Below are 22,035 nucleotides of genomic sequence, written 5' to 3'. Positions count from 1 at the left end.
TTCATCTGTACATACAATAGTACGCAAGTATAAACACCATGGGACCACGTAGTCGTCATACCGCTCAGGAAGGAGACGCGTTCTGTCTCCTAGAGATGAACGTACTTTGGTGCGAAAAGTGAAAATCAATTCCAGAACAACAGCAAAGGACCTTGTGAAGATGCTGGAGGAAATAGGTACAAAAGTATCTATATCCACAGTAAAACGAGTCCTATATCGACATAACCTGAAAGGCCGCGCAGCAAGGAAGAAGACACTGTTCCAAAACCACCATAAAAAAGCCAGACTACGGTTTGCAACTGCACATGGGGACAAAGATTGTACTTTTTGGAGAAATGTCCTCTGGTCTGATGAAACAAAAATATAACTGTTTGGCCATAATGACCATCATTATGTTCAGAGGAAAAAGGGAGAGGCTTGCAAGCCGAAGAACACCATTCCAACCGTGAAGCAGGGGGTGGCAGCATCATGTTGTGGGGGTGCTTTGCTGCAGGAGGGACTGTGCACTTCACAAAATAGATGGCATCATGAGGGAGGAACATTATGTGGATATATTGAAGCAACATCTCAAGACAGCAGTCAGGAGGTTAAAGCTTGGTCGCAAATGGGTCTTCCAAATGGACAATGACCCCAAGCATGCTTCCAAAGTTGTGGCAAAATGGCTTAAGGACAACAAAGCCCTGACCTCAATCCTATAGAAAATTTGTGGGCAGAACTGAAAAAGCGTGTGCGAGCAAGGAGGCCTACAAACCTGACTCAGTTACACCAGCTCTGTCAGGACGAATGGGCCAAAATTCACCCAACTTATTGTGGGAAGCTTGTGGAAGGCTACCCGAAACGTTTGACCCAAGTTAAACCATTTAAAGGCAATGCTACCAAATACTAATTGAGTGTATGTAAACTTCTGACCCACTGGGAATGTGATGAAAGAAATGAAAGCTGAAATAAATAATTCTCTACTATTATTCTTACATTTCACATTCTTAAAATAAAGAGGTGATCCTAACTGACCTAGGACAGGGATTTTTTACTCGGATTAAATGTCAGGAATTGAGTTTAAAAACTGAAAAATTCTGTCAGAATATGTTATTGTTAGACATCAGGTATCCTATGGGAAGGAGAAGGGCCGAGGTCAGGTCAGATGAAGTGAGGAAGTATAGATATCACTAAAGTTCTGTCTAGCAACAGAGGTGTGTTGGCTGATCAGATGTGTAAGGAGGAGACTCAGCATAGGAGAAAGGGTTAAATACCAGTACTTGTGTAAATATGTTTTGGTCTGTTCAGCTGTGGGTGAATAAACTTGCTTTGAGCTTTAATAATCGTCCCCATGAGTTTTTACTCTGTTTCATTAGAACCTAACACTGGATACTGTTCACAGATAATGGCTGTGTGTGTTGCTTTTAATAGCAACCACTTATCCTACTTGAATAAAATAGATGTGTTTTGAAGAGTGTCATGAGATGTCATTCAGTTGGTCTTGAAGAGGGAAGCCTTTTGATTGTGAAATGTGAGACAAATGTTGTATTCCATTGTCTGTGCTTCACCGTTGAGGACAGGAGCACCTGATTAGCCTTCTCATTATCATGTGTTCCACAGTCCTCAATAAAATGACTCGGGGATGAATCCTCACTCGAGATACTACTTCTGAAACCCATACTGAGTTGATGTCAATCCAATATCGTGGGTGGAAATGTGTTAATGCTATATTCAAAAGGTAACTGAAAAAAAGGTAGGTCAAAAATCTAGACGTCAAGACCTCTAGATTCGGCACACTGTAGATTCAAGAAGATATGAAAAAGATAAAAGAAATCTAATATGAAAGATGAAAACATTTCACCATTCATTATAAGTAAGCACGCTCTAAAAATCATTATGAATGCTATGTATGGCTTAGGTGTGAGGGTACTAGGGCTTGGGTGTGAGGGTATATTGAGGCAGTTTATCTTACTGTACACTGTGGTCATCTTGATTGAATATGGGAAATGGTACTTTTATTAGGTCAATCTGTTGGTACACTTCTTCAAGCCATGGTGTGTGTGTGTTTGTGTGTGTGTACCAACATGCATTTATAAAGTGTATTTTTGTCTGTTTTGCTCTTCACACTATCGCTGTGTGTGTGTGTTTGTGCAAGTGTTTGGTGTGAGTGTAGGTGTGAGGTTTGTGTTTACTCGGCATGAGAGGGAGGCCACAGAATGGGAAAAAATGAGGACATGCTGCTGTGCAGTGAAGGTACAGAGCACTGAGGCATTAATTCCTTCAGTAATCCTGTGTACTGTGGCCTGTGGGACACATCTGAAGCCCTCCAGCCATAATCCACACAATCCAAAGGCTCAATCCGATATCAAAGGCTCAATCCGATATCAAACACCAAAGACGGCGAAGAGAACAATGAACCCGTTGCTTGCCGTTCATGACAATTCCGAATCGTTTCAAAGTTGCCTCTGCAGTCATTTAGTTTTTGGATTGATGTTTGTGATTGAAAATTCAAATGATCAGAAATAACTTGCATTGCTGCCTACAGCTACAGTACAGTACAGCCCATGTTATCCTTAAAGGGGCAGTGCAGTCAAAAACGTGATTGTGCTGTGCTTGATTGTCCTGTGCTTTGTGTACTAAACATTAGGAATACCTTCCTAATATTGCGTTGCACCCCCTTTTGCCCTCAGAACAGCCTCAATTTGTCAAGGCATGGACTCTACAAGGCGTCGAAAGCATTCTACAGGGATCCTGGCCCATGTTGACTCCAACGCTTCCCACAGTTGTGTCAAGATGGCTGGATGTCCTTTGGGTGGTGGACCATTCTTGATACACACAGGAAACTGTTGAGTGTGGAAAAACCCAGCAGCGTTGCAGTTCTTGACACACTCAAACCAGTGCGCCTGGCACTACCATACCCTGTTCAAATGCATTTCAATATTTTGTCTTGCCCATTCACCCTCTGAATAGCACACATACACATACATGTCTCGATTGTCTCCAGGCTTAAAATATGTTTTTTACCTGTCTCCTCCCCTTCATGTACACTGATTGAAGAGTATTTAACAAGTGACATCAAAAAGGGATCATAGCTTTCATCTGGATTCACCTGGTCAGTCTATGTCAGGGATAGGAAACTTTGATGGGGTGGAGGACACAGAAAATGATGGGTCGCAGTGGCTAGTGAGTCCTCGTACCTACACCCATACCCCGACCGTGCGTAATACACATTTAGATAGCTGGCCACTAGACTAACTTACCAATTTAAAAATGTTTTGCTGACATGGGTTACTAATAAGAGTGACTGTTGATGCACAACCACATTTTGAAATTGCACCTTGTGTATTTCATTATTCTAACTCTCAACAGTAAGTTGAGACCCCGACTGAGTCCCTCCCTAATTTCAATTGGTCCTGAGTTCCCTGGTCTACATCATGGAAAGAGCAGGTGTTCCTAATGTTTTGTACACTCAGTGTATATTTCTACACTATGAGGTTGGAATAATACTGAGAAAATTATAATGATGCACATTTAGTGTAAGAGCTGTGTACGAGCCGTTTGAAAATTGTTTGGCTGTGTGGGGTTTTTGGACGGTATAAATTAATAGACCATTTCACAAAGAGAGTTCGGCCTCCTCTCTGCCAATAAAAGCTAGTTTTTAGGTTACACATCACTCCAATTAGGCCCCTATCTCTTTGACCTCTCCAAGACAGTCCTATCAAAATGCTTGAGGAATTGCATTTCGCGAAGAAGCTATTTGTGTTTCTTTTTGACCATTTTAATTTAAAACAATCACAGTAAGGTACTTCACTGTTACCCAGAAAGGATTTGATATTAAGATAAAACTGCTGCATTGGATCTTAAAAAAGAATCAATTCATAAACCTCTATGGAGTTTGACATATTGCGTAGAACCTATTTTTCATGTTCTGAACTAAAACGTTTACATGTTAAGGGTTTTCATAGATCGTTTACTTTAATTAGAACATATGTCAATGTCCATGTCTTTACACTAAAACTAAATCTTGTATAGAAAATCATTCAAAGCTCTACCCTAGTAAGCTCTGGATTCATTCTCATAATTGATTTCTTTGGAACACTTTGGAATTTGACTTCAAGTGAATGAAAAGGCCCGGGCTTCACAAGTTGTGAGATGGAATTTGAAAGGATAAAACCAGTCTTTGTTGGACGTAATGTGGCTGGCATTTGTTCCCTCATGGACACAGTTATACCCATTATGAACATGTGTGAATATGCTTTATGCTTTTGATGTGTGTGGAGCCAACAGGCCTAGTAACCACCAGGCCCCCATACAGTTACTCATCAGAGCCTTCCGCGCACACAGTAACTGTGTATATGTCACATTCTAAAGTGTCTTGAAATTGCGTGATAAAGCATAAGAATGGCTCACAGTGCCATTATCTGAAAAACAAATAGCACATTGTCTGTAAGAGAACGTATTATATCCTAAGGCAATCGACCACAGAATCTCGGTCTCTATCCTATGTTCTAGCGAGGCTACTGTAACAAAGACAATCTAATAATTCAGTCCCACTGAATTATGCCCACACCTGGAGATACAGCATACACATAAAGTAATGAGTTTTGTACAATGGTAATTACATTCCTACCTACTTATATGGTTTTGGGGGGAAAAACACATCCATATCAACCTAGGTGGGTGCTACACATAGTGGGTAAGGTGTGGTAATGATTTGAGCACCGTATAAGTGCTATACAAATACAATCCATTGTTATCATGACCAATTAACTTGATTTGCTTGCTTTTGATATTCACCCTGAAAGGCTCAGGGTTGACTTGAATACATAAAAGACCAGCAAGAGCAAATCTATAATGTAAACAGTCCTTATTTGAACTCCCACTGCTTCAAGGATATCTGGTACAGAGGATGATTTAGCAGTTCTCTGTTACAGCACGTCAGTGCGCAACTAAATATGTTTGCAGAGACCAAATCCCTGGACTTCAGGCTCTCAACCTTTGCCATTGCCATGTCAACACCAATGCATCTATCCACTACCTCACTGGGCACCAGAGAATACGTTTACTCAAGGGACAATTGTCCTTTCCTCCAAATATTGTAGGAGCCTAATCTCATTTCGAGGGGCCCTAAATGCTCCCTCTAAATGTCCAATGTCAAATAAGGGACAGTTTGAAAAAGCCCTGTGATTTGAATATTTCATTACATTTGGGTCTCCTCTCAACACGTTGTTCTAATAGGATTAGGCTACTTCAAAGGTCACCTGTAGGCTACCTGTGCACGTGTCACGACTTCCGCCGAAGTCGGCCCTTCTCCTTGTTCGGGTGGTGTTCGGCGGTCGACGTCACCGGCTTTCTAGTCACCGAATCTCTGGGACAGGGATACATTCGGCCTTCCATCTCACCTGTCTCCTCGAGTTTCTTTTTTGTGAAGAAGAAGGATGGAGGTTTGCGCCCGTGTATTGATTATCGAGGATTAAATAAGATCACGGTAAAATACAGTTACCCGCTACCACTCATAGCCAGTATGACCGAGTCATTACACGGGGCGCGCTTCTTCACAAAATTGGACCTCAGGAGCGCTTACAACCTGGTGCGTATTAAGGGGGGAGATGAGTGGAAGACAGCATTTAGCACCACTTCTGGGCATTATGAATACCTCGTCATGCCGTACGGGTTAATGAATGCTCCATCAGTCTTCCAATCATTTGTGGATGAGATCTTCAGGGACCTGCACGGGCAGGGTGTAGTGGTGTATATAGATGACATTCTAATATACTCCGCTACACGCGCCGAGCATGTGTCCCTGGTGCGTAGGGTGCTTGGTAGACTGTTGGAGCATGACCTGTACGTCAAGGCTGAGAAATGTCTGTTCTTCCAACGATCCATCTCCTTCCTAGGGTACCGCTTTTCAGCGTCAGGGGTAGAGATGGAGAATGACCGCATTTCAGCCGTGTGTAATTGGCCGACTCCAACCACGGTAAAGGAGGTGCAGCGATTTTTAGGGTTTGCCAACTACTACCGGAGATTTATCCGGGGTTTTGGTCAGGTAGCGGCTCCCATTACCTCACTGCTGAAGGGAGGACCGGTGCGACTGCAGTGGACAGCTGGGGCGGACAGGGCTTTTGGTCACCTGAAGGCTCTGTTTACCTCGGCTCCAGTTCTGGCTCATCCTGATCCTTCCTTAGCATTCATAGTTGAGGTGGACGCGTCCGAGGCGGGGATAGGGGCTGTGCTGTCTCAGCGTTCGGGTACGCCACTAAAGCTCCGCCCCTGTGCATTCTTTTCGAAGAAGCTCAGCCCAGCGGAGCGAAACTATGATGTGGGGGACCGGGAGTTGCTGGCTGTTGTCATGGCTCTGAAAGCGTGGAGACACTGGCTTGAGGGGGCTAGACACCCTTTTCTCATTTGGACTGACCACCGCAATCTGGAGTACATACGGGCAGCGAGGAGAATGAACCCTCGCCAGGCAAGGTGGGCCATGTTTTTCACCCGTTTTGATTTCACCCTTACCTACAAACCAGGTTCCCAGAACGTTAAGGCAGATGCACTGTCCCGGCTGTATGATACAGAGGAGAGGTCCACAGATCCCACTCCCATAATTACAGCCTCTCGCCTGGTGGCTGGTCCGCTCCAGCAATCTGAGGTGCGGGAGGTTCCTCCGCCCCCTCTTGACATCGAGGGGGTCCCGGCGTATAGCGTAAGAGCCATCATGGATTCTAGGCGTCGGGCGAGGGGCCTTCAGTACCTCGTGGAGTGGGAGGGGTACGGTCCGGAGGAGAGATGCTGGGTACCGGTGGAGGACATTCTAGATCCATCTATGTTACAAGAGTTTCACCGTCTCCGCCCGGATCGCCCTGCACCTCGCCCTCCGGGTCGTCCTCGAGGCCGGTGTCGTCGCGCTGCTGGAGCCGCGCGTCAAGGGGGGGTACTGTCACGACTTCCGCCGAAGTCGGCCCTTCTCCTTGTTCGGGTGGTGTTCGGCGGTCGACGTCACCGGCTTTCTAGTCACCACCGATCCATTTTTCTGTTTCGTTTTGTTTTGTCTGCAATATTACACACCTGGTTTCAATTCCCCTATTATGTTCCCTATTTAACCCTCTGGCTTTCATTTCTGTTTTGTCCGTGATTGTTTGTTACGTTAGTGGTTGTTGTTATTTCATATGATGTTTTGTAATTATTCCCTTTGTGGAATTTTGCTGTCATTTTTGAGTAAACGTTTTGTGTTTCGCTCAACACCTGTGTCCTGCATTTGACTCTGCTACTTCGCCGCACACAACCCTGACAGCACGTTCATCCAAAATATAATTCCAGCATCCAAACTGTGCAGATTGTGTTGAAAACGCAAACCGTGATGTTGAAGTACCCGAAGTTGGTATGCTTTGCTTATTGGGTGTGGTGCATTGGCACAGAAACCTGTTTGTGGAAAATTTGTTCCATATAATTATATGTCTAGCTGATCATTGTCTAGGGATGCCCAGGGTTCAATTATTGAGAGTTAGTCCAACCTTGTGGCCCGTAGCCCTGCGTGGCATCGACTGTGCCACAAAATCGTACTGAAGTGGCAAAGTCGATATCCATGTTTATTACCACAGGGTCACTACAGTTATTGTTATTTGAGGTCGTAAACATAATTTTTTGTAAATTGTATGAGGGGGGAGGGTGTGCCATTTTTTTGATAGTACAATACTGGTGAGGGGGGTGCAATTTTCCCCAAGATGGCATAGCAGTCAGACGTCTTTGTCGTGTCCCATGTATATATCTTTCATATCTTTTTTTCTTCGCATATTTTTAAAGTATTTTTTCTAAACCTCAACTTCAAAATACTCTCCTGCAACCCGCCTCACCCAATGTGGTGTGGATCTGCTTTTTTCTGAAGTATTTTCTTCACTCCTGAATCGGAACCCCAACAGAAGCTGCAATCCGATTGTCTACTCCTGGCTAACGTCTCCGTCCTAGCTACTAGCTAGTAGTCAGCTAACCACTGCTAGCGGTCATCAGCTAACCTTTAGCTCGGATAACTCTCGCCAGTTTGCACAACGCGATTCAAACCAGAGCATACCGGACCTATTTTCTGTCCATATCCCCGGATTCCCACCGCAAGCTCTGAACATTTTCACCTGGATCATCGTAGCTATCTAGCTGCAATCCGAGTGTCTACTCCTCTAACGTCTCTGTCCCGAAGCAAGCACCAACTAGCCTGGAGCTAGCCCATGCTAGGCCCATCTCCCGGCTAGATGAAGAGTTCCATCAGCCACTCCTGGAATGCAATACCTATTTTGCCAATTGGCCTGGACCCATTTTACTGCCGGTGCGGAGCCTCGCCGGTCCTTCACGACTGAACTACTGACGTAATCTGCCCGAGGGGGTAATTCAACTGGCCCCTCCGTCGTGACATCCCCTGAATGCCCATCTGCTAGCCGCGGCCCACTAGCTGTCTAGAGCATATCGGCTGTTAGTTGAATAGGTCCATCAGACAATTTCTTGGGCCTCTATACCTATTTTGCCAATTGGACTGGTCCCCTTTACCACACGGAACCCTACTAATCCATCACGACTGGTCTACTGACGTAAACGCACGAGGTGGCTCCGCACGAGGAGGCTATAAACAGACTTCCCCCCGTCGCGACGTCCCTATGAGGCCCTTCTGCTAGCCCCGGCCCGCTAGCTGTCTGAATCGCCGTGTCTCCAACCAGCCTCACTACTCACTTGACCCTTATGATCACTTGGCTACGCATGCCTCTCCTTAATGTCAATATGCCATGTCCATTGCTGTTCTGGTTAGTGATTATTGACTTATTTCACTGTAGAGCCTCCAGCCCTGCTCAATATACCTTAGCCAACCCTTTAGTTCCACCTCCCACACATGCGATATCATCACCTGGTTTAAATGATGTTTCTAGAGACAATATATCACTCAATGCCTAGGCCTACCTCCACTGTATTCACATCCTACCATACCTTAGTCTGTACATTATGCCTTGAATCTATTCTATCACTCCCAGAAACCTTCTCCTTTTACTCTCTGTTCCGGACGTACTAGACGACCAGTTCTTATAGCCTTAGCCGTACCCTTATCCTACTCCTCCTCTGTTCCTCTGGTGATGTAGAGGTTAATCCAGGCCCTGCAGTGCCTAGCTCCACTCCAATTCCCTAGGTGCTCTCATTTGTTGACTTCTGTAACCGTAAAATACTTTCATGCATGTTAACATTAGAAGCCTCCTCCCTAAGTTTGTTTTATTCACTGCTTTAGCAAACTCTGCCAACCCGGATGTCCTAGCCACGTCTGAATCCTGGCTTAGGAAGACCACCAAAAACCCTGAAATTTCCATCCCTAACTATAACATTTTCCGACAAGAAAGAACTGCCAAAGGGGGCAGTGTTGCAATCTACTGCAGAGATACCCTGCAGAGTTTTGTCTTACTATACAGGTCTGTACCAAAACAATTTGAGCTTCTACTTTTAAAAATCCACCTTTCCAGAAACAAGTCTCTCACTGTTGCCGCTTGCTATAGACCCCCCTCTGCCCCCAGCTGTACTCTGGACACCATATGTGAACTGATTGCCCCCCATCTATCTTCAGAGCTCGTGCTGCTAAGTGACCTAAACTGGGACATGCTTAACACCCCAGCCATCCTACAATCTAAGCTTTATGCCCTCAATCTCACACAAATTATCAATGAACCTACCAGGTACAACCCTAAATATGTAACCATGGGCACCCTCTTAGATGTCATCCTGACCAACTTGCCCTCCAAATACACCTCTGCTGTTTTCAACCAAGATTTCAGCGATCACTGCCTCATTGCCTGCATCCGTAATGTGTCTGCGGTCACTGTCATCACTATCAAACGCTCCCTAAAACACTTCAGCGAGCAGGCCTTTCTAATCGACCTGGCCCGGGTATTATCCTCATCCCGTCAGTAAAGGATGCCTGATTATTCTTAAAAAGTGCCTTCCTCACCATCTTAAATAAGCATGCCCCCTTCAAAGAATTTCGAACCAGGAACAGATATAGCCCTTGGTTCTCTCCAGACCTGACTGCCCTTGACCAGCACAAAAGCATCCTGTGGCGTTCTGCATCAGCATTGAATAGCCACACGATATGCAACTTTTCAGGGTTGTTAGGAACCAATATACACAGGCAGTTAGGAAAGCTAAGGCTAGCTTTTTCAAGCAGAAATTTGCATCCTGTAGCACAAACTCAAAAAAGTTCTGGGACACTATAAAGTCCATGGAGAATAAGAGTACCTCCCCCCAGCTGCCCACTGCACTGAGGCTAGGAAACACTGTCACCACCGATAAATCCACGATAATTGAGAATTTCAATAAGCATTTTTCTATGGCTGGCCATGATTTCCACCTGGCTACCCCTACCCCGGTCAACAGCCCTGCTCCCCCACAGCAACTCGCCCAAGCCACCCCCATTTCTCCTTCAACCAAATCCAGATAGCCGATGTTCTGAAAGAGCTGCAAAATCTGGACCCCTACAAATCAGCCGGGCTAGATAATCTGGACCCTTTCTTTCTAAAATGATCTGCCGAAACCGTTGCAACCCCTATTGCTAGCCTGTTCAACCTCTCTTTCGTATCGTCTGAGATTCCCAAAAACTGGAAAGCATCCGCGGTCATCCCCCTCTTCAAAAGGGGGAGACACTCTAGACCCAAACTGCTACAGACCTATATCTATCCTACCCTGCCTTTCTAAGGTCTTCGAAAGGCAATTTAACAAACAGATTACCGACTATTTCGATTCCCAACGTACCTTCTCCGCTATGCAATCTGGTTTCAGAGCTGGTCATGGGTGCACCTCAGCCACGCTCAAGGTCCTAAATGATATCATAACCGCCATCGATAAGAGAAAATACTGTGCAGCCATTTTCATCGACTCTGTCAATCAACACATTCTTATCGGCAGACTCAACAGCCTCGGTTTCTCAAATGATTGCCTCGCCTGATCCACCAAATACTTCTCAGATAGAGTTCAGTGTGTCAAATCGGAGAGCCTGTTGTCCGGACTTCTGGCAGTCTCTATGGGGATGCCCAGGGTTCAATTATTGGACCGACTCTCTTCTCTGCATACATCAATGATGTCGCTCTTGCTGCTGGTGATTCTCTGATCCACCTCTACGCAGACACCATTCTGTATACTTCTGGCCCTTTTTTGGACACTGTGTTAACAAACCTCCAGACGAGCTTCAATGCTATACAACTCTCCTTCCATGGCCTCCAACTGCTCTTAAATGCAAGTAAAACTAAATGCATGCTCTTCAACCGATCGCTGCCCGCATCACTACTCTGGATGGTTCTGACTTAGAATATGTGGACAACTACAAATACCTAGGTGTCTGGCTAGACTGTAAACTCTCCTTCCAGACTCACATTAAGCATCTCAAATCCAAAACTAAATCTAGAATCAGCTTCCTATTTCGCAACAAAGCATCCTTCACTCATGCTGCCAAACATACCCTTGTAAAACTGACCATCCTACCAATCCTCAACTTCGGCGATGTCATTTACAAAATAGCCTCCAACAGTCAACTCCACAAATTGGATGCGGTCTATCACAGTGCCATCCGTTTTGTCACCAAAGCCCCATATACTACCCACCACTGCAACCTGTATGCTCTCGTTGGCTGGCCCTCGCTTCATACTCGTCGCCAAACCCACTGGCTCCAGGTCATCTACAAGTCTTTGCTAGGTACAGTCCCACCTTATCTCAGCTCACTGGTCACCATAGCAGCACCCACCAGTAGCACGCGCTCCAGCAGGTATATCTCACTGGTCACCCCCAAAGCCAATTCCTCCTTTGGCCGCCTTTCCTTCCAGTTCTCTGCTGCCAATGACTGGAACGAACTGCAAAAAATCACTGAAGCTGGAGACACATATCTCCCTCACTAGCTTTAAGCACCAGCTGTCAGAGCAGCTCACAGATCACTGCACCTGTACATAGCCCATCCCCATACTGTATTTATTTATTTATCTTGCTCCTTTGCACCCCAGTATCTCTACTTGCACATTCATCTTCTGCACATCTACCATTCCAGTGTTTAATTCCTATATTGTAATTACTTCGCCACCATGGCCTATTTATTGCCTTTCCTGCCTTAACTTACCTCATTTGCACACACTGTATATAGACTTTTTCTACTGTATTATTGACTGAATGTTTGTTTATTCCATGTGTAACTCTGTGTTGTTGTATGTGTCGAACTGCTTTGCTTTATCTTGGCCAGGTCGCAGTTGTAAATGAGAACTTGTTCTCAACTAGCCTACCTGGTTTAATAAAGGTGAAATATAAAAATATATATATTTAATGACACCTCAAGTAGGACCAGACCCCCCCCACCCGCTTCCAGTAAATTTTGAATTGTCCCAAAGTAACACACATCAACACCTTGTTATGAACATGTTTATTTAGACTCATATTTTCTAACCAAGTGCAGCCTCGCTTTTCTCTGCCCAGTATGTTGGGCTGTATAGGTACTGCTTTTATGAAACAATAATATGTAAAAGGAAGGCAATTTGAATGTTGCCTTCGTCTTCTTAGTTGTTCCTCAATTGGTCATAATTACTTCTGAATGCAGAGACCACCAACGGTTCTCCCAAATTGATTTACAATGCCCTTCAAAATCAGGTTTGAGACTGAACACAGTACTTTTTTTGTGTTGCTTTTGTAAAACAAGCATATAGGCTACAGCAAATCGGACACAGATCACTTGCATGCAAAATTATAAGAATTGCCTCTAAAAGTAGATGTTTGGGTTGATCTTGAAATTCAAATGCCATCCATGAGGAGGGGGAGGGGGAGGGAGCATTCCCAGATGAATGGGGACCAGGATTTGGAGATTAATGGACCAATTGTGTGCATGTAACGGCAGAATATGGGATGACATTCTGTGTGAATACATGCCTCTATAATTCCCCCCTACTGAGAGAGAGAAAGCAAGAGAGATTGAGAGAGAAAAGAAAAAGAGAGAGAGCAGGAGGGATTGAGAGAGAAAAGCGAGAGAGAGAGAGAGAAGAATATAAATACAGAGTATAATTGCATTTGTGCTCTATCTTGGAGACACAGGGATAGGACTGGGAGGCAGTGGGTGGTGGACTCACCACAGACAGCGCAGGAGCTCAAAGCACTAATGGCTCCTTGGTTCCTTGGAAGACTATTAATTATGCCTAAATTCATTTAAAATGTGTTGTAATGTGCTCACAGAAGAACAATACGGCAGATACCTTATCATTGGCCCTTCTCCCTTCTGTGACAGGAAGCATTCATCAGCCAACAAGCCTATACCCCCGTTCACAGACTGCCCGATGTGCCTGCACATCCATAAGCGCAAATACACGTAACAGAACACACAGACACACACAGGCAAACACACACACGGCATGGTTTTAGCAGCTGCTTTTCTAAATCTACCCAGCTCTAAGGTATTCATTCGTTGTTACTGTTACCCTTTCAGAGTTGGCAGGGCTAACCTGAATGGTGCATCAGGGACATCTGTCTCCCTGAGCAATCTGTGCTCAGGTCTATATCATAACATAAGGTAGAGTTAGAGTTATTACAGCCTTCAGTTCCATGCGGACGGAAGAAGAGGTTCACATCTGATTTGAATTCACATCTAGACGTCATGCTACTGTATATATTTAAGTCTCTGTAGCGTTACTTACATGACAGGATGTATTGCAGCTTTGTGTTGGGTCAGAAATCCCTGAATACAAGCGAAATGAGCCAAATTCAAAACCAGATGACCTTCAAACTGCCATAAACAGCCACAAGGGCTCACATATATGGCCATCATTTAAATACAGTTTGTATTTCTGAATAATAACCCTCCTTGCCCCCCCTTTTAACCTAAAGTAAAACTGAAAATAACGATTCACATCCTACTACAAAGTTGCTGCTTTGTATTCGACCCACTCCTCTAACACAGGCTTGTTTGTGTTGCTGAGGTATATGGGGGCCTTTTCCTGTCTTTTAAGTCCACATGCAACTGCTGCGCTTGGTTGAGTAATCTGTGTGGCACTATTTACCAATGCTGCCCACCATCCAGGTGACAGGTCAGGCTTGGCAGAGCGCCAGGGAGATGGGGTGAAGTGGAATCGCAGGGAGGGGGTCAGGCTGCTACGTGAGCCCCTAAAGATTTCTCTCTGTTAAGCATTGCCCACCCAGGTAAGAGACGATACCCACTGGGCACACACTGGTTGAACAAACGTTATTTCCACATCATTTCAATAAAATGACGTTGAACCAGCGTGGATTAGACGGTGAAATTTGCGCCCAGTGGGTAAAGTGCTTGAAGTAATAGAAGTTGGCCCTAAGTGCAGGATCTAGGGCTTTACTAACCCTTATCCTGTTGATTGACTGCGATGGTGCTGTTGTTTAGTCTCTCTCGATCTTTCTGAAGTGGGCCTTGCGGGCCAAAACATCAATGTTTAAGGGTGCAATCTAGGATTTTAATTAATTATACATACCCATCGACTCTTGAAGAATATCAACGCCCCGTGAGCTTAGTAGAACTGTTCTTGCCCATTATACCCCAACACACAGTGAATTCGGAAAGTATTCAGACCCTTTCCCTTTTCCCACATTTAGTTACGTTACAGCCTTATTCTAAAATGGATTAAATCCATTTTCTCCTCATCAGTCTACACACAATACCCCATAATGACTATGTGAAAACAAGTTCTTAGAAGTTTTTGCAAATGTATTCAAAATAAAAAACGGAGATTTACATTATTCACATAAGTATTCAGACCCTTTGCTATGAGACTCGGAAATTGGCTCAGGTGCATCCTGTTTCGATTGATCATTCTTGAGATGTTTCCACAACTTGATTGGAGTCCACCTGTGGTAAATTCAATTGATTGGTCCCCAGCATTGAAGGTCCCCAAGAACACAGTAGCCACCATCATTCTTAAATGGAAAAACTTTGGAACCACCAAGACTCTTCCTAGAGCTGGCCGCCTGACCAAACTGAACAATCGGTGGAGAAGGGCCTTTGTCAGGGAGGTGACCAAGAAGCCGATGGTCACTCTGACAGAGCTCCAGAGTTCCTCTGTGGAAATGGGAGAACCTTCCAAAAGGACAACCATTTCTGCAGCACTCCACCAATCAGACCTTTATGGTACAGTGGCCAGACAAAAGCCACTCCTCAGGAAAAGGCACATCACAGATCACTTGGGAGTTTGCCAAAAGGAACCTAAAAGACTCACAGACCATGAGAAACACGATTCTCTGGTCTGATGAAACCAAGATTGAACTCTTTGGCCTGAATGCCAAGTGTCATGTCTGGAGGAAACCTGCACCATCGCTATGGTGAAGCATGGTGGTGGCAGCATCATGCTGTGGGGATGTTTTTCAGCGACAGGAACTGGGAGACTAGTCAGGATCGAGGGAAATATGAACGACGCAAAGTGCAGAGAGATGCTTGATGCAAACCTGCTCCGGAGCGTTCAGGACCTCAGACTGGGGTGAAGGTTCACCTTCCAACAGGACACCGACCCTAAGCACACAGCCAAGACAACGCAAGAGTGACTTCGGGACAAGTCTCTGTATGTCCTTGAGTGGCCCAGCCAGAGCTGGGCCACTCAAGGTCTCTCTGGAGAGACCTGAAAATAGCTGTGCGGCAACGCTCCCCATCCAACCTGACAGATCTTGAGAGAATCTGCAGAGAAGAATGGGAGAAACTCCCCAAATACAGGTGTGCCAAAGTTGTAGCGTCATACCCAAAAAGACTCGAGGCTGTAATCGCTGCCAAAGGTGCTTCAACAAAGTACTGAGTAAAAGGTCTGAATACTTATGTAAATGTAATATTACAGTTTTTTATTTTTAATACATTTCTAAACATTTCTAAAAATCCGTTTTTTCTTTGTCATTACGGGGTATTGTGTGTAGATTTATGAGGGGGAAAAAACGAATTTAATCCATTTTAGAAAAAGGCTGTAACGTAACAAGATGTGGAAAAATTCAAGGGGTCTGAATACTTTTGAATGCACTGTATATGGTTGTTTTACTCCATGTCTTTGTTGACAAAACAAATACAGCTTTAAAAGGTTCAAACTAATTTCTCATTGACTGCCAGTCTTTCCATCAATATGTCCTGCTATGCAGTTGAGAGTGGTTAAAGTTCTACAGCCCCATTCCCTTAACAATATAGCAAACCAAGTGATGAGGCTGCTGTTTGTTTTTGGAATTAAAAATGGCAGCTTAAAATCAAAGGCATGAATACAAATTCTGTGCGAGCAGTACCCTTATTTTCTCAGACAATCCTGACCTAATCCATCCAACACTGATCTTCGATCTCAGAGCAAACTCCATCCGTCATCCAACAACAAACACAGTTCCTCTCAACTGCACATTAACAGATGATAGAGATTTGCATGGCTTTTACGGGGACAGCTACATAGCACTATAGACAGTAAACTAGTGTTTGTTGTTGCTTTTCTGTAGGGTTTAACCCACTGTTTTGATGTGCTGCGTCTAAAGCACAAGTGGACCATTCTTCACTGTCAAATGACTTATAGAACCGAGTGCAGGCAGATAGTTGCTCTGGTATTTATCACCCTGACAAATAAGAAATAAGCAATTGCCAGACCTCAACTGTTTTCAGTCATCTGCAAATATTGGAATAAATATGTCTAGAAGAGGAGGGCCCCTTAGGGCCTAGTCATATTTTACATGCCCTATTTGTGCTTACTGTGCCTTCCTTTGGGGACATCTTTATTTCCTCTCTTTCCTGCAAGATACTTACACACCATCAATTTCCATCCCTACTGTATAGTGTGGGTGAAAAAACTAGGCTGTACGGCACAGCTGCCCAGCTTCTTGGTTGTTCTTCCCTCAAGCAGAAAGAAACACATCATGCGAGTCCCACTAACAAGGGGACCGACCATGGAATGCAGTGGGAAATGGCTCCAGTTTGTGGTACTGTAGTAGCCTACAATAAACACCATTTTAATAAAACATTCATTTATTTAACTAGGCAAGTCAGTTTACGAACAAATTCTTATTTACAATGACGGCCTACCGGGGAACAGTGCCAGACCTCAACTGTTCAGGGGCAGAACGACATAATTTTACCATGTCAGCTTAGGGATTCGATCCAGCAATCTTTCGGTTACTGGCCCAACGCTCTAACCACTAGGCTACCTGCGCCCCGCCATTCATCCTCTGAAGACCACATTTCTGCAAACGATGCAAGATTTGATTCAATAATAACATCGGCTGGCTATTAATGATGTCAAAGCATGTCTTACATTCCTGGGTGTATCGGGACCTTTGTCAGCAGTATGTGTGAGCGTGTGTGTACATGCTTGTGTATGAGGAAGAGATAGAGAGGGGCAATTCCATGCCAACGTATCCTGACATTTTTTGGGGGTAGCTCAGATTGTTCTGGCAATTCTCACATAGAAACTTAATTCAGAGGAAGGATGTTCGACATGATTTTTACATTTCTATCACAAACCATTGTTTAGAAAATCAAGTAAGTGGCCATTTTAGGCCTTTTTTAGTTTTATGCATGCCTCCTGTGAACCATACATGATACAGACAACATATTGGTGTCAATATACTCCTTATAGTGTGCTCTAAAATATGTAGTATGTCTTGATTCTGAAACACACATTTTCACATTAATTTATTCAACATAATATAAATATTGTTTAACGATGCACTATGCAGAAATCACTCCGCCATTTCCTGGTTTCTAAAATTCGAATAGTTCACCTAATTTCAGTTTACGTGACAAAACAAGCAAGTATAGTTTAGAGAATCATTGTACCATCTAAATATTTTTTTCAGCTTTTTGAAGCTAGTGTACAGAACCAAAAGTAAAAGAATCAAAAACTAAACTTAAGCACGGGAAGCATAGAAATAGCGCACATTGAACAGAGCTATGGCTTCTTAGACTTGATTTCAACGAGAATGACATATCTATAACTCACATTTCTATGTGAGTTTGGTCAGGGCCACCCAAAAAGTTAAATATTACAGCTTTAATATCTCAAAACGACCCTTTTTGATTTTGTTCATTTTAAGACATTGTATGGAGCAATATACTCTACAAGCACAAAGCATTACCAGAGTGGGCTATCTGCTAATTCTGAAGGTATGATACACTCTGGCATTGCATCTTAGTGCAAGAGGTGTCACTACAGTCCCTGGTTTGAATCCAGGCTGTATCACATTCAGCCGTGATTTGGAGTCCCATAGGGCGGCGCACAATTGGCCCAGCATCATCCGGGTTTGGCCGGGGTAGGCCGTCATTGTAAATAATTTGTTCTTGACAGACTTGCCTAGTTAAATAAATGTTAAAAAAATAAAATAGAAATAAAACACAGTGAATGGGAAAATGGAACGAAAGGGAACTCCCTCTGCTGGTGACTTGAATGTGCAATCCTAAAGGAGGACTGTGATTGGTTAATGACCTATAATGTCAACTTCTATGTACTGTATAAAATGGGTCATATCATTTAAAGTACCAGAGAGCCCACTCTGGACATTGGATGTGTTTGAAAATGACATTGTTGCAAACAATATATCTAAAAAATAAGCTAAATCAAAAAGTATAGTTTTGACATTGAATAAATGAGTGTGATCATTTGTATTTCAGAATCTAGACATGCTCCATATATGATAGAACACTATAAGGAATATAATAACACCAAGAAGTTGTCTGTATCATGTACGGTTCACAATTCACAGGGTCTTATAGGACGCATGCATAGGTCTAAAAAGGGCCTAACATGACCACTTTCGTCATGATTTTTTAAAAATGGTTTGGTAAAAAGCATTTTAACCATCCTTCCTCCCAATGAAGTTACTATATGAGAATTGCCAGAACAATCTGAGATACCCCAAAGAAATTGGACTGCGCTGGCGTGGAATCGCACAGAGGAGGGATTAATATGCCCTACGACAAACCATCAAACAGGCAAAGAGTCAATGCAGGACTAAGATCGAATGATACTAGACCGGCTCCGACGCTTGTGGATGTGGCAGGGCTTGAAAACTATTACAGACTAGAACGGGAAGCACAGCCGAGAGCTGCCCAGAGACACGAGCCTACCAGATGAGCTACTAAATTACTTCTATCCTCGCTTCGAGGCAAGTAACACTGAAACATGCATGAGAGCACCAGCTGTCCCGGATGACTGTGTGATCAAACTCTCCGCAGCCGATGTAAGACCTTTAAACAGGTCAACATTCACAACTTGTAACGGACTGCATGGAATATCTACTAATGCGACAATGTATCCAATGGAGATGTCTGTGATAAGTAACGCTAGGACTTGATAGCTCTAACGTAGTTACACCCCCGACGGCTACCGCTGATAGGATTTCATCCTAGCATCAAAATAGCTACATACCAACGCTATACCAAAGACATACAATGTGAGCTAAATACACAGTATCGAGAGATTAAGCTCATAATTGGAAAAACGTACTGGTTTACGTTATGTGACTTGGCTAGAATAACTTTAAGGTCAAAGGTCACCATTAACGATGTGGCCTGTAGTTAGTATGAACAATTAGATAAAACATTGTGAAATGACTAACTAATTGGATGCTTTCACCACATAATAGCATTATAGGGCAAGACCTTCAGGTCAAAAACTATGCTCATAATGTGAAATGCAAACACTGAAATGGAACGGAACAACAGTAAGAGGCAATTCAACCATGGCCAATCCTGAGATTCAACAAGCGAAAAGCTGCCAGACAAATAAACTAAATCCAAATGCATGATAATCGCTCGTTGTGACCTTAACATTAACCCAGAACAAAGGTAATAAAAATCACATTTATTTGTGTGGCCTTGGAGATCTTTCCTTAAGTGATCAACATCCTGTTTTAACACACACAAATGAAACCGCTGCATCATGGATCTTCTATAAAGCTATCGAAAACAAACAGCACAATCCTAAAGTGTCAATGATCACTTAACAACTGCAATCGAGGAGAGTTGGGCCACTTTCGGGACGTTCAGACAGACAGTGTAATAACCAAACTAAATATGTTTCCCTGGGTTGCACAATACATCTACTAAGGGCAGCTAAGTACATGATATATTTTTGTCTGGTGTAAAAATAAATCATCTGCAGAATGAAGATTAATGATGCAGAGAGATTCTTCCATCTCTCCTTGACAACCCAAATAATCAACATTTGTTGTTCTCCATCGCCAGAGGTAAAAAATGCAATAGCTTCATAATACAGATCACTCAAAACGTAATGTCATTTAAACATGCACAGCAGTGGTGGCATTGCTCCAAAATCATGGTACCAGATTGGCTCAGTTACACATTAGCCATCATCATGTTGTTATCTAAAGCCTATTATATGATGGATTTGGCCTGGCTTTCTCCCACTCATAAACTGATACAGGGAATAGCGGAAAGCATCGGAGTGAACAGGTTCATTAAGCCCATGTAAATTGCTTAAGCATCTGGGACTTGAGATCTTGGCAACCAGGACAATAATGCTAAAACAGAAATCCACAGGAGAATCCATGTCACTCATTCATTCCTTTTGCATTTAATGTGTTCGGAATCTCAGGCAGCTCATTACAGATGTCACAGAGTCAAATGAGACCGAATGCACTACCATGTAGCTTGGACTATTGGTTCAAGGACACTGCACCAGATGGCAAGCTCTCATCTCGATACTATTTTAAAACCAAAAGCAGAAGGATTTCCATCATTCTGGCATTCATGGGTATGTATACAAAACCATACTGACCACAATTGTATTTTACTGTTACAGTATGTAATTCTCGGAGGCACCAGAAGTGGAGGAAACATGGCAAGAGTCAAAACAGAAAACGCTGTACAAGGAGGTTGGTTGGGACTGGGGGGGGGGGGGGGGGTAAATCTAACCTGTCACACTTGTACAGTGGCTAGTGAGATTGATATTGATTTAATTAGTATGTTTATATTATTTTCCTCACAAAACACACCATAGTGTGAAAGTGAAAAGACATACAAAATAAATAATAACAATAACAACAACTGAAATACATTGCTTGTTTGAATATTCACCCCTTCTGTTATGGCAAGCCTAAATTAATCGCCTAAACAAATCCCATAATAAGTTACATGAACTCACTCTGTGTGAAATAATAGGGGTTAACATCCTCTGTACCCCAAACATACAACATCTGTAAGGTCCATCAGTCTAGTATTGAATTTTAAGCACAGATTCAGCTATAAAGACCAGGGGTCTCCTTTATAACCGATATGTAAATTTAACACTAAATATCCGCATGCGCCGTTTCTGAAAAGACCGCGCCCGCAAAGAAATATTAAGATTCATAAACTTGGCACATGCCATACATAAGCATGTTTCCCGTTATAAATCAAACCTGTCGTAAAAAAAAGTGCGTGTGTGAATGAGCATTATAATTCTAAAGGAAATAGCAATGGCAAACTTGGAGGTGTTGGTAGAATGTTTTCTTTTGCAATGACATTTGCTGTATCTGACCGTTTCTGAAAGACAAAACCAACTGCAAATTGTTGTGAGGCTGTAAACAAATCGTTTGAATGCAATAATGCTTTACATTCACTTTTCCCAAACCTAAATATGCTGTACTGCTCGCAGATTCTGAAACATTGTCTACTGATTTTTTTTTTTACAACAATAGTCTTACTTAGTGGTAGCCTACACACATGCAAAATATTGTCCGTTAACCTGTTAAATTCTACTGTATGTTATAAACCGCACTCCCTGTCGGAGGCATAGAACATAAATATAACAGCCTTTCTAATAGGCCCAATTAAACGAGAGATGCACATGGTAATTTGTTGTGTGGCTACTTCGGGAAAACAAAATCAACTACCTCAACCCGCCCAGAAAAGGTGAGGAATATATTCTTCAATGGTTAGGATATATGTATTGTGTTTTTAAATGTAATATTGTCTACTCAAGAAATTTGACATTACAGTATTCAGCCGTAGCCTATAAACGTCAATGGAAAAAGTGAACCATCTGTTAAACCATTAAAACTGTGTTTCGGGATTGGATCGCATGGAACAACATATTTGAAATAGCTTATCTATTTACT

The 22,035-nt window shown here is 43.2% G+C and overlaps 1 protein-coding gene across 5 annotated transcripts in view; it reads right to left on the bottom strand.

Annotated features, from left to right (window-relative positions):
* The window catches only part of negr1 (neuronal growth regulator 1), a 390,601-nt gene that overhangs the window by 299,493 nt on the left and 69,073 nt on the right, over positions 1-22,035 (bottom strand). The window contains exon 1 of one of the 5 annotated variants that reach the window (XM_039002067.1): positions 13,644-13,885. The exons of the other annotated variants lie outside the window; for them this stretch is intronic. Coding sequence (XP_038857995.1) covers positions 13,644-13,774 — 131 coding nt within the window. The 5' untranslated portion in view covers positions 13,775-13,885. Of the gene's footprint in view, positions 1-13,643; positions 13,886-22,035 lie in introns of those variants that run through there. 5 annotated transcript variants of the gene reach the window in all.

This window comes from Salvelinus namaycush, chromosome 10, assembly GCF_016432855.1.
Source record: "Salvelinus namaycush isolate Seneca chromosome 10, SaNama_1.0, whole genome shotgun sequence".
Lineage (NCBI taxonomy): Eukaryota > Metazoa > Chordata > Actinopteri > Salmoniformes > Salmonidae > Salvelinus > Salvelinus namaycush.
Note: the sequence above shows the minus strand (reverse complement) of the source record. Positions and strands in the feature narration are given on the sequence as shown.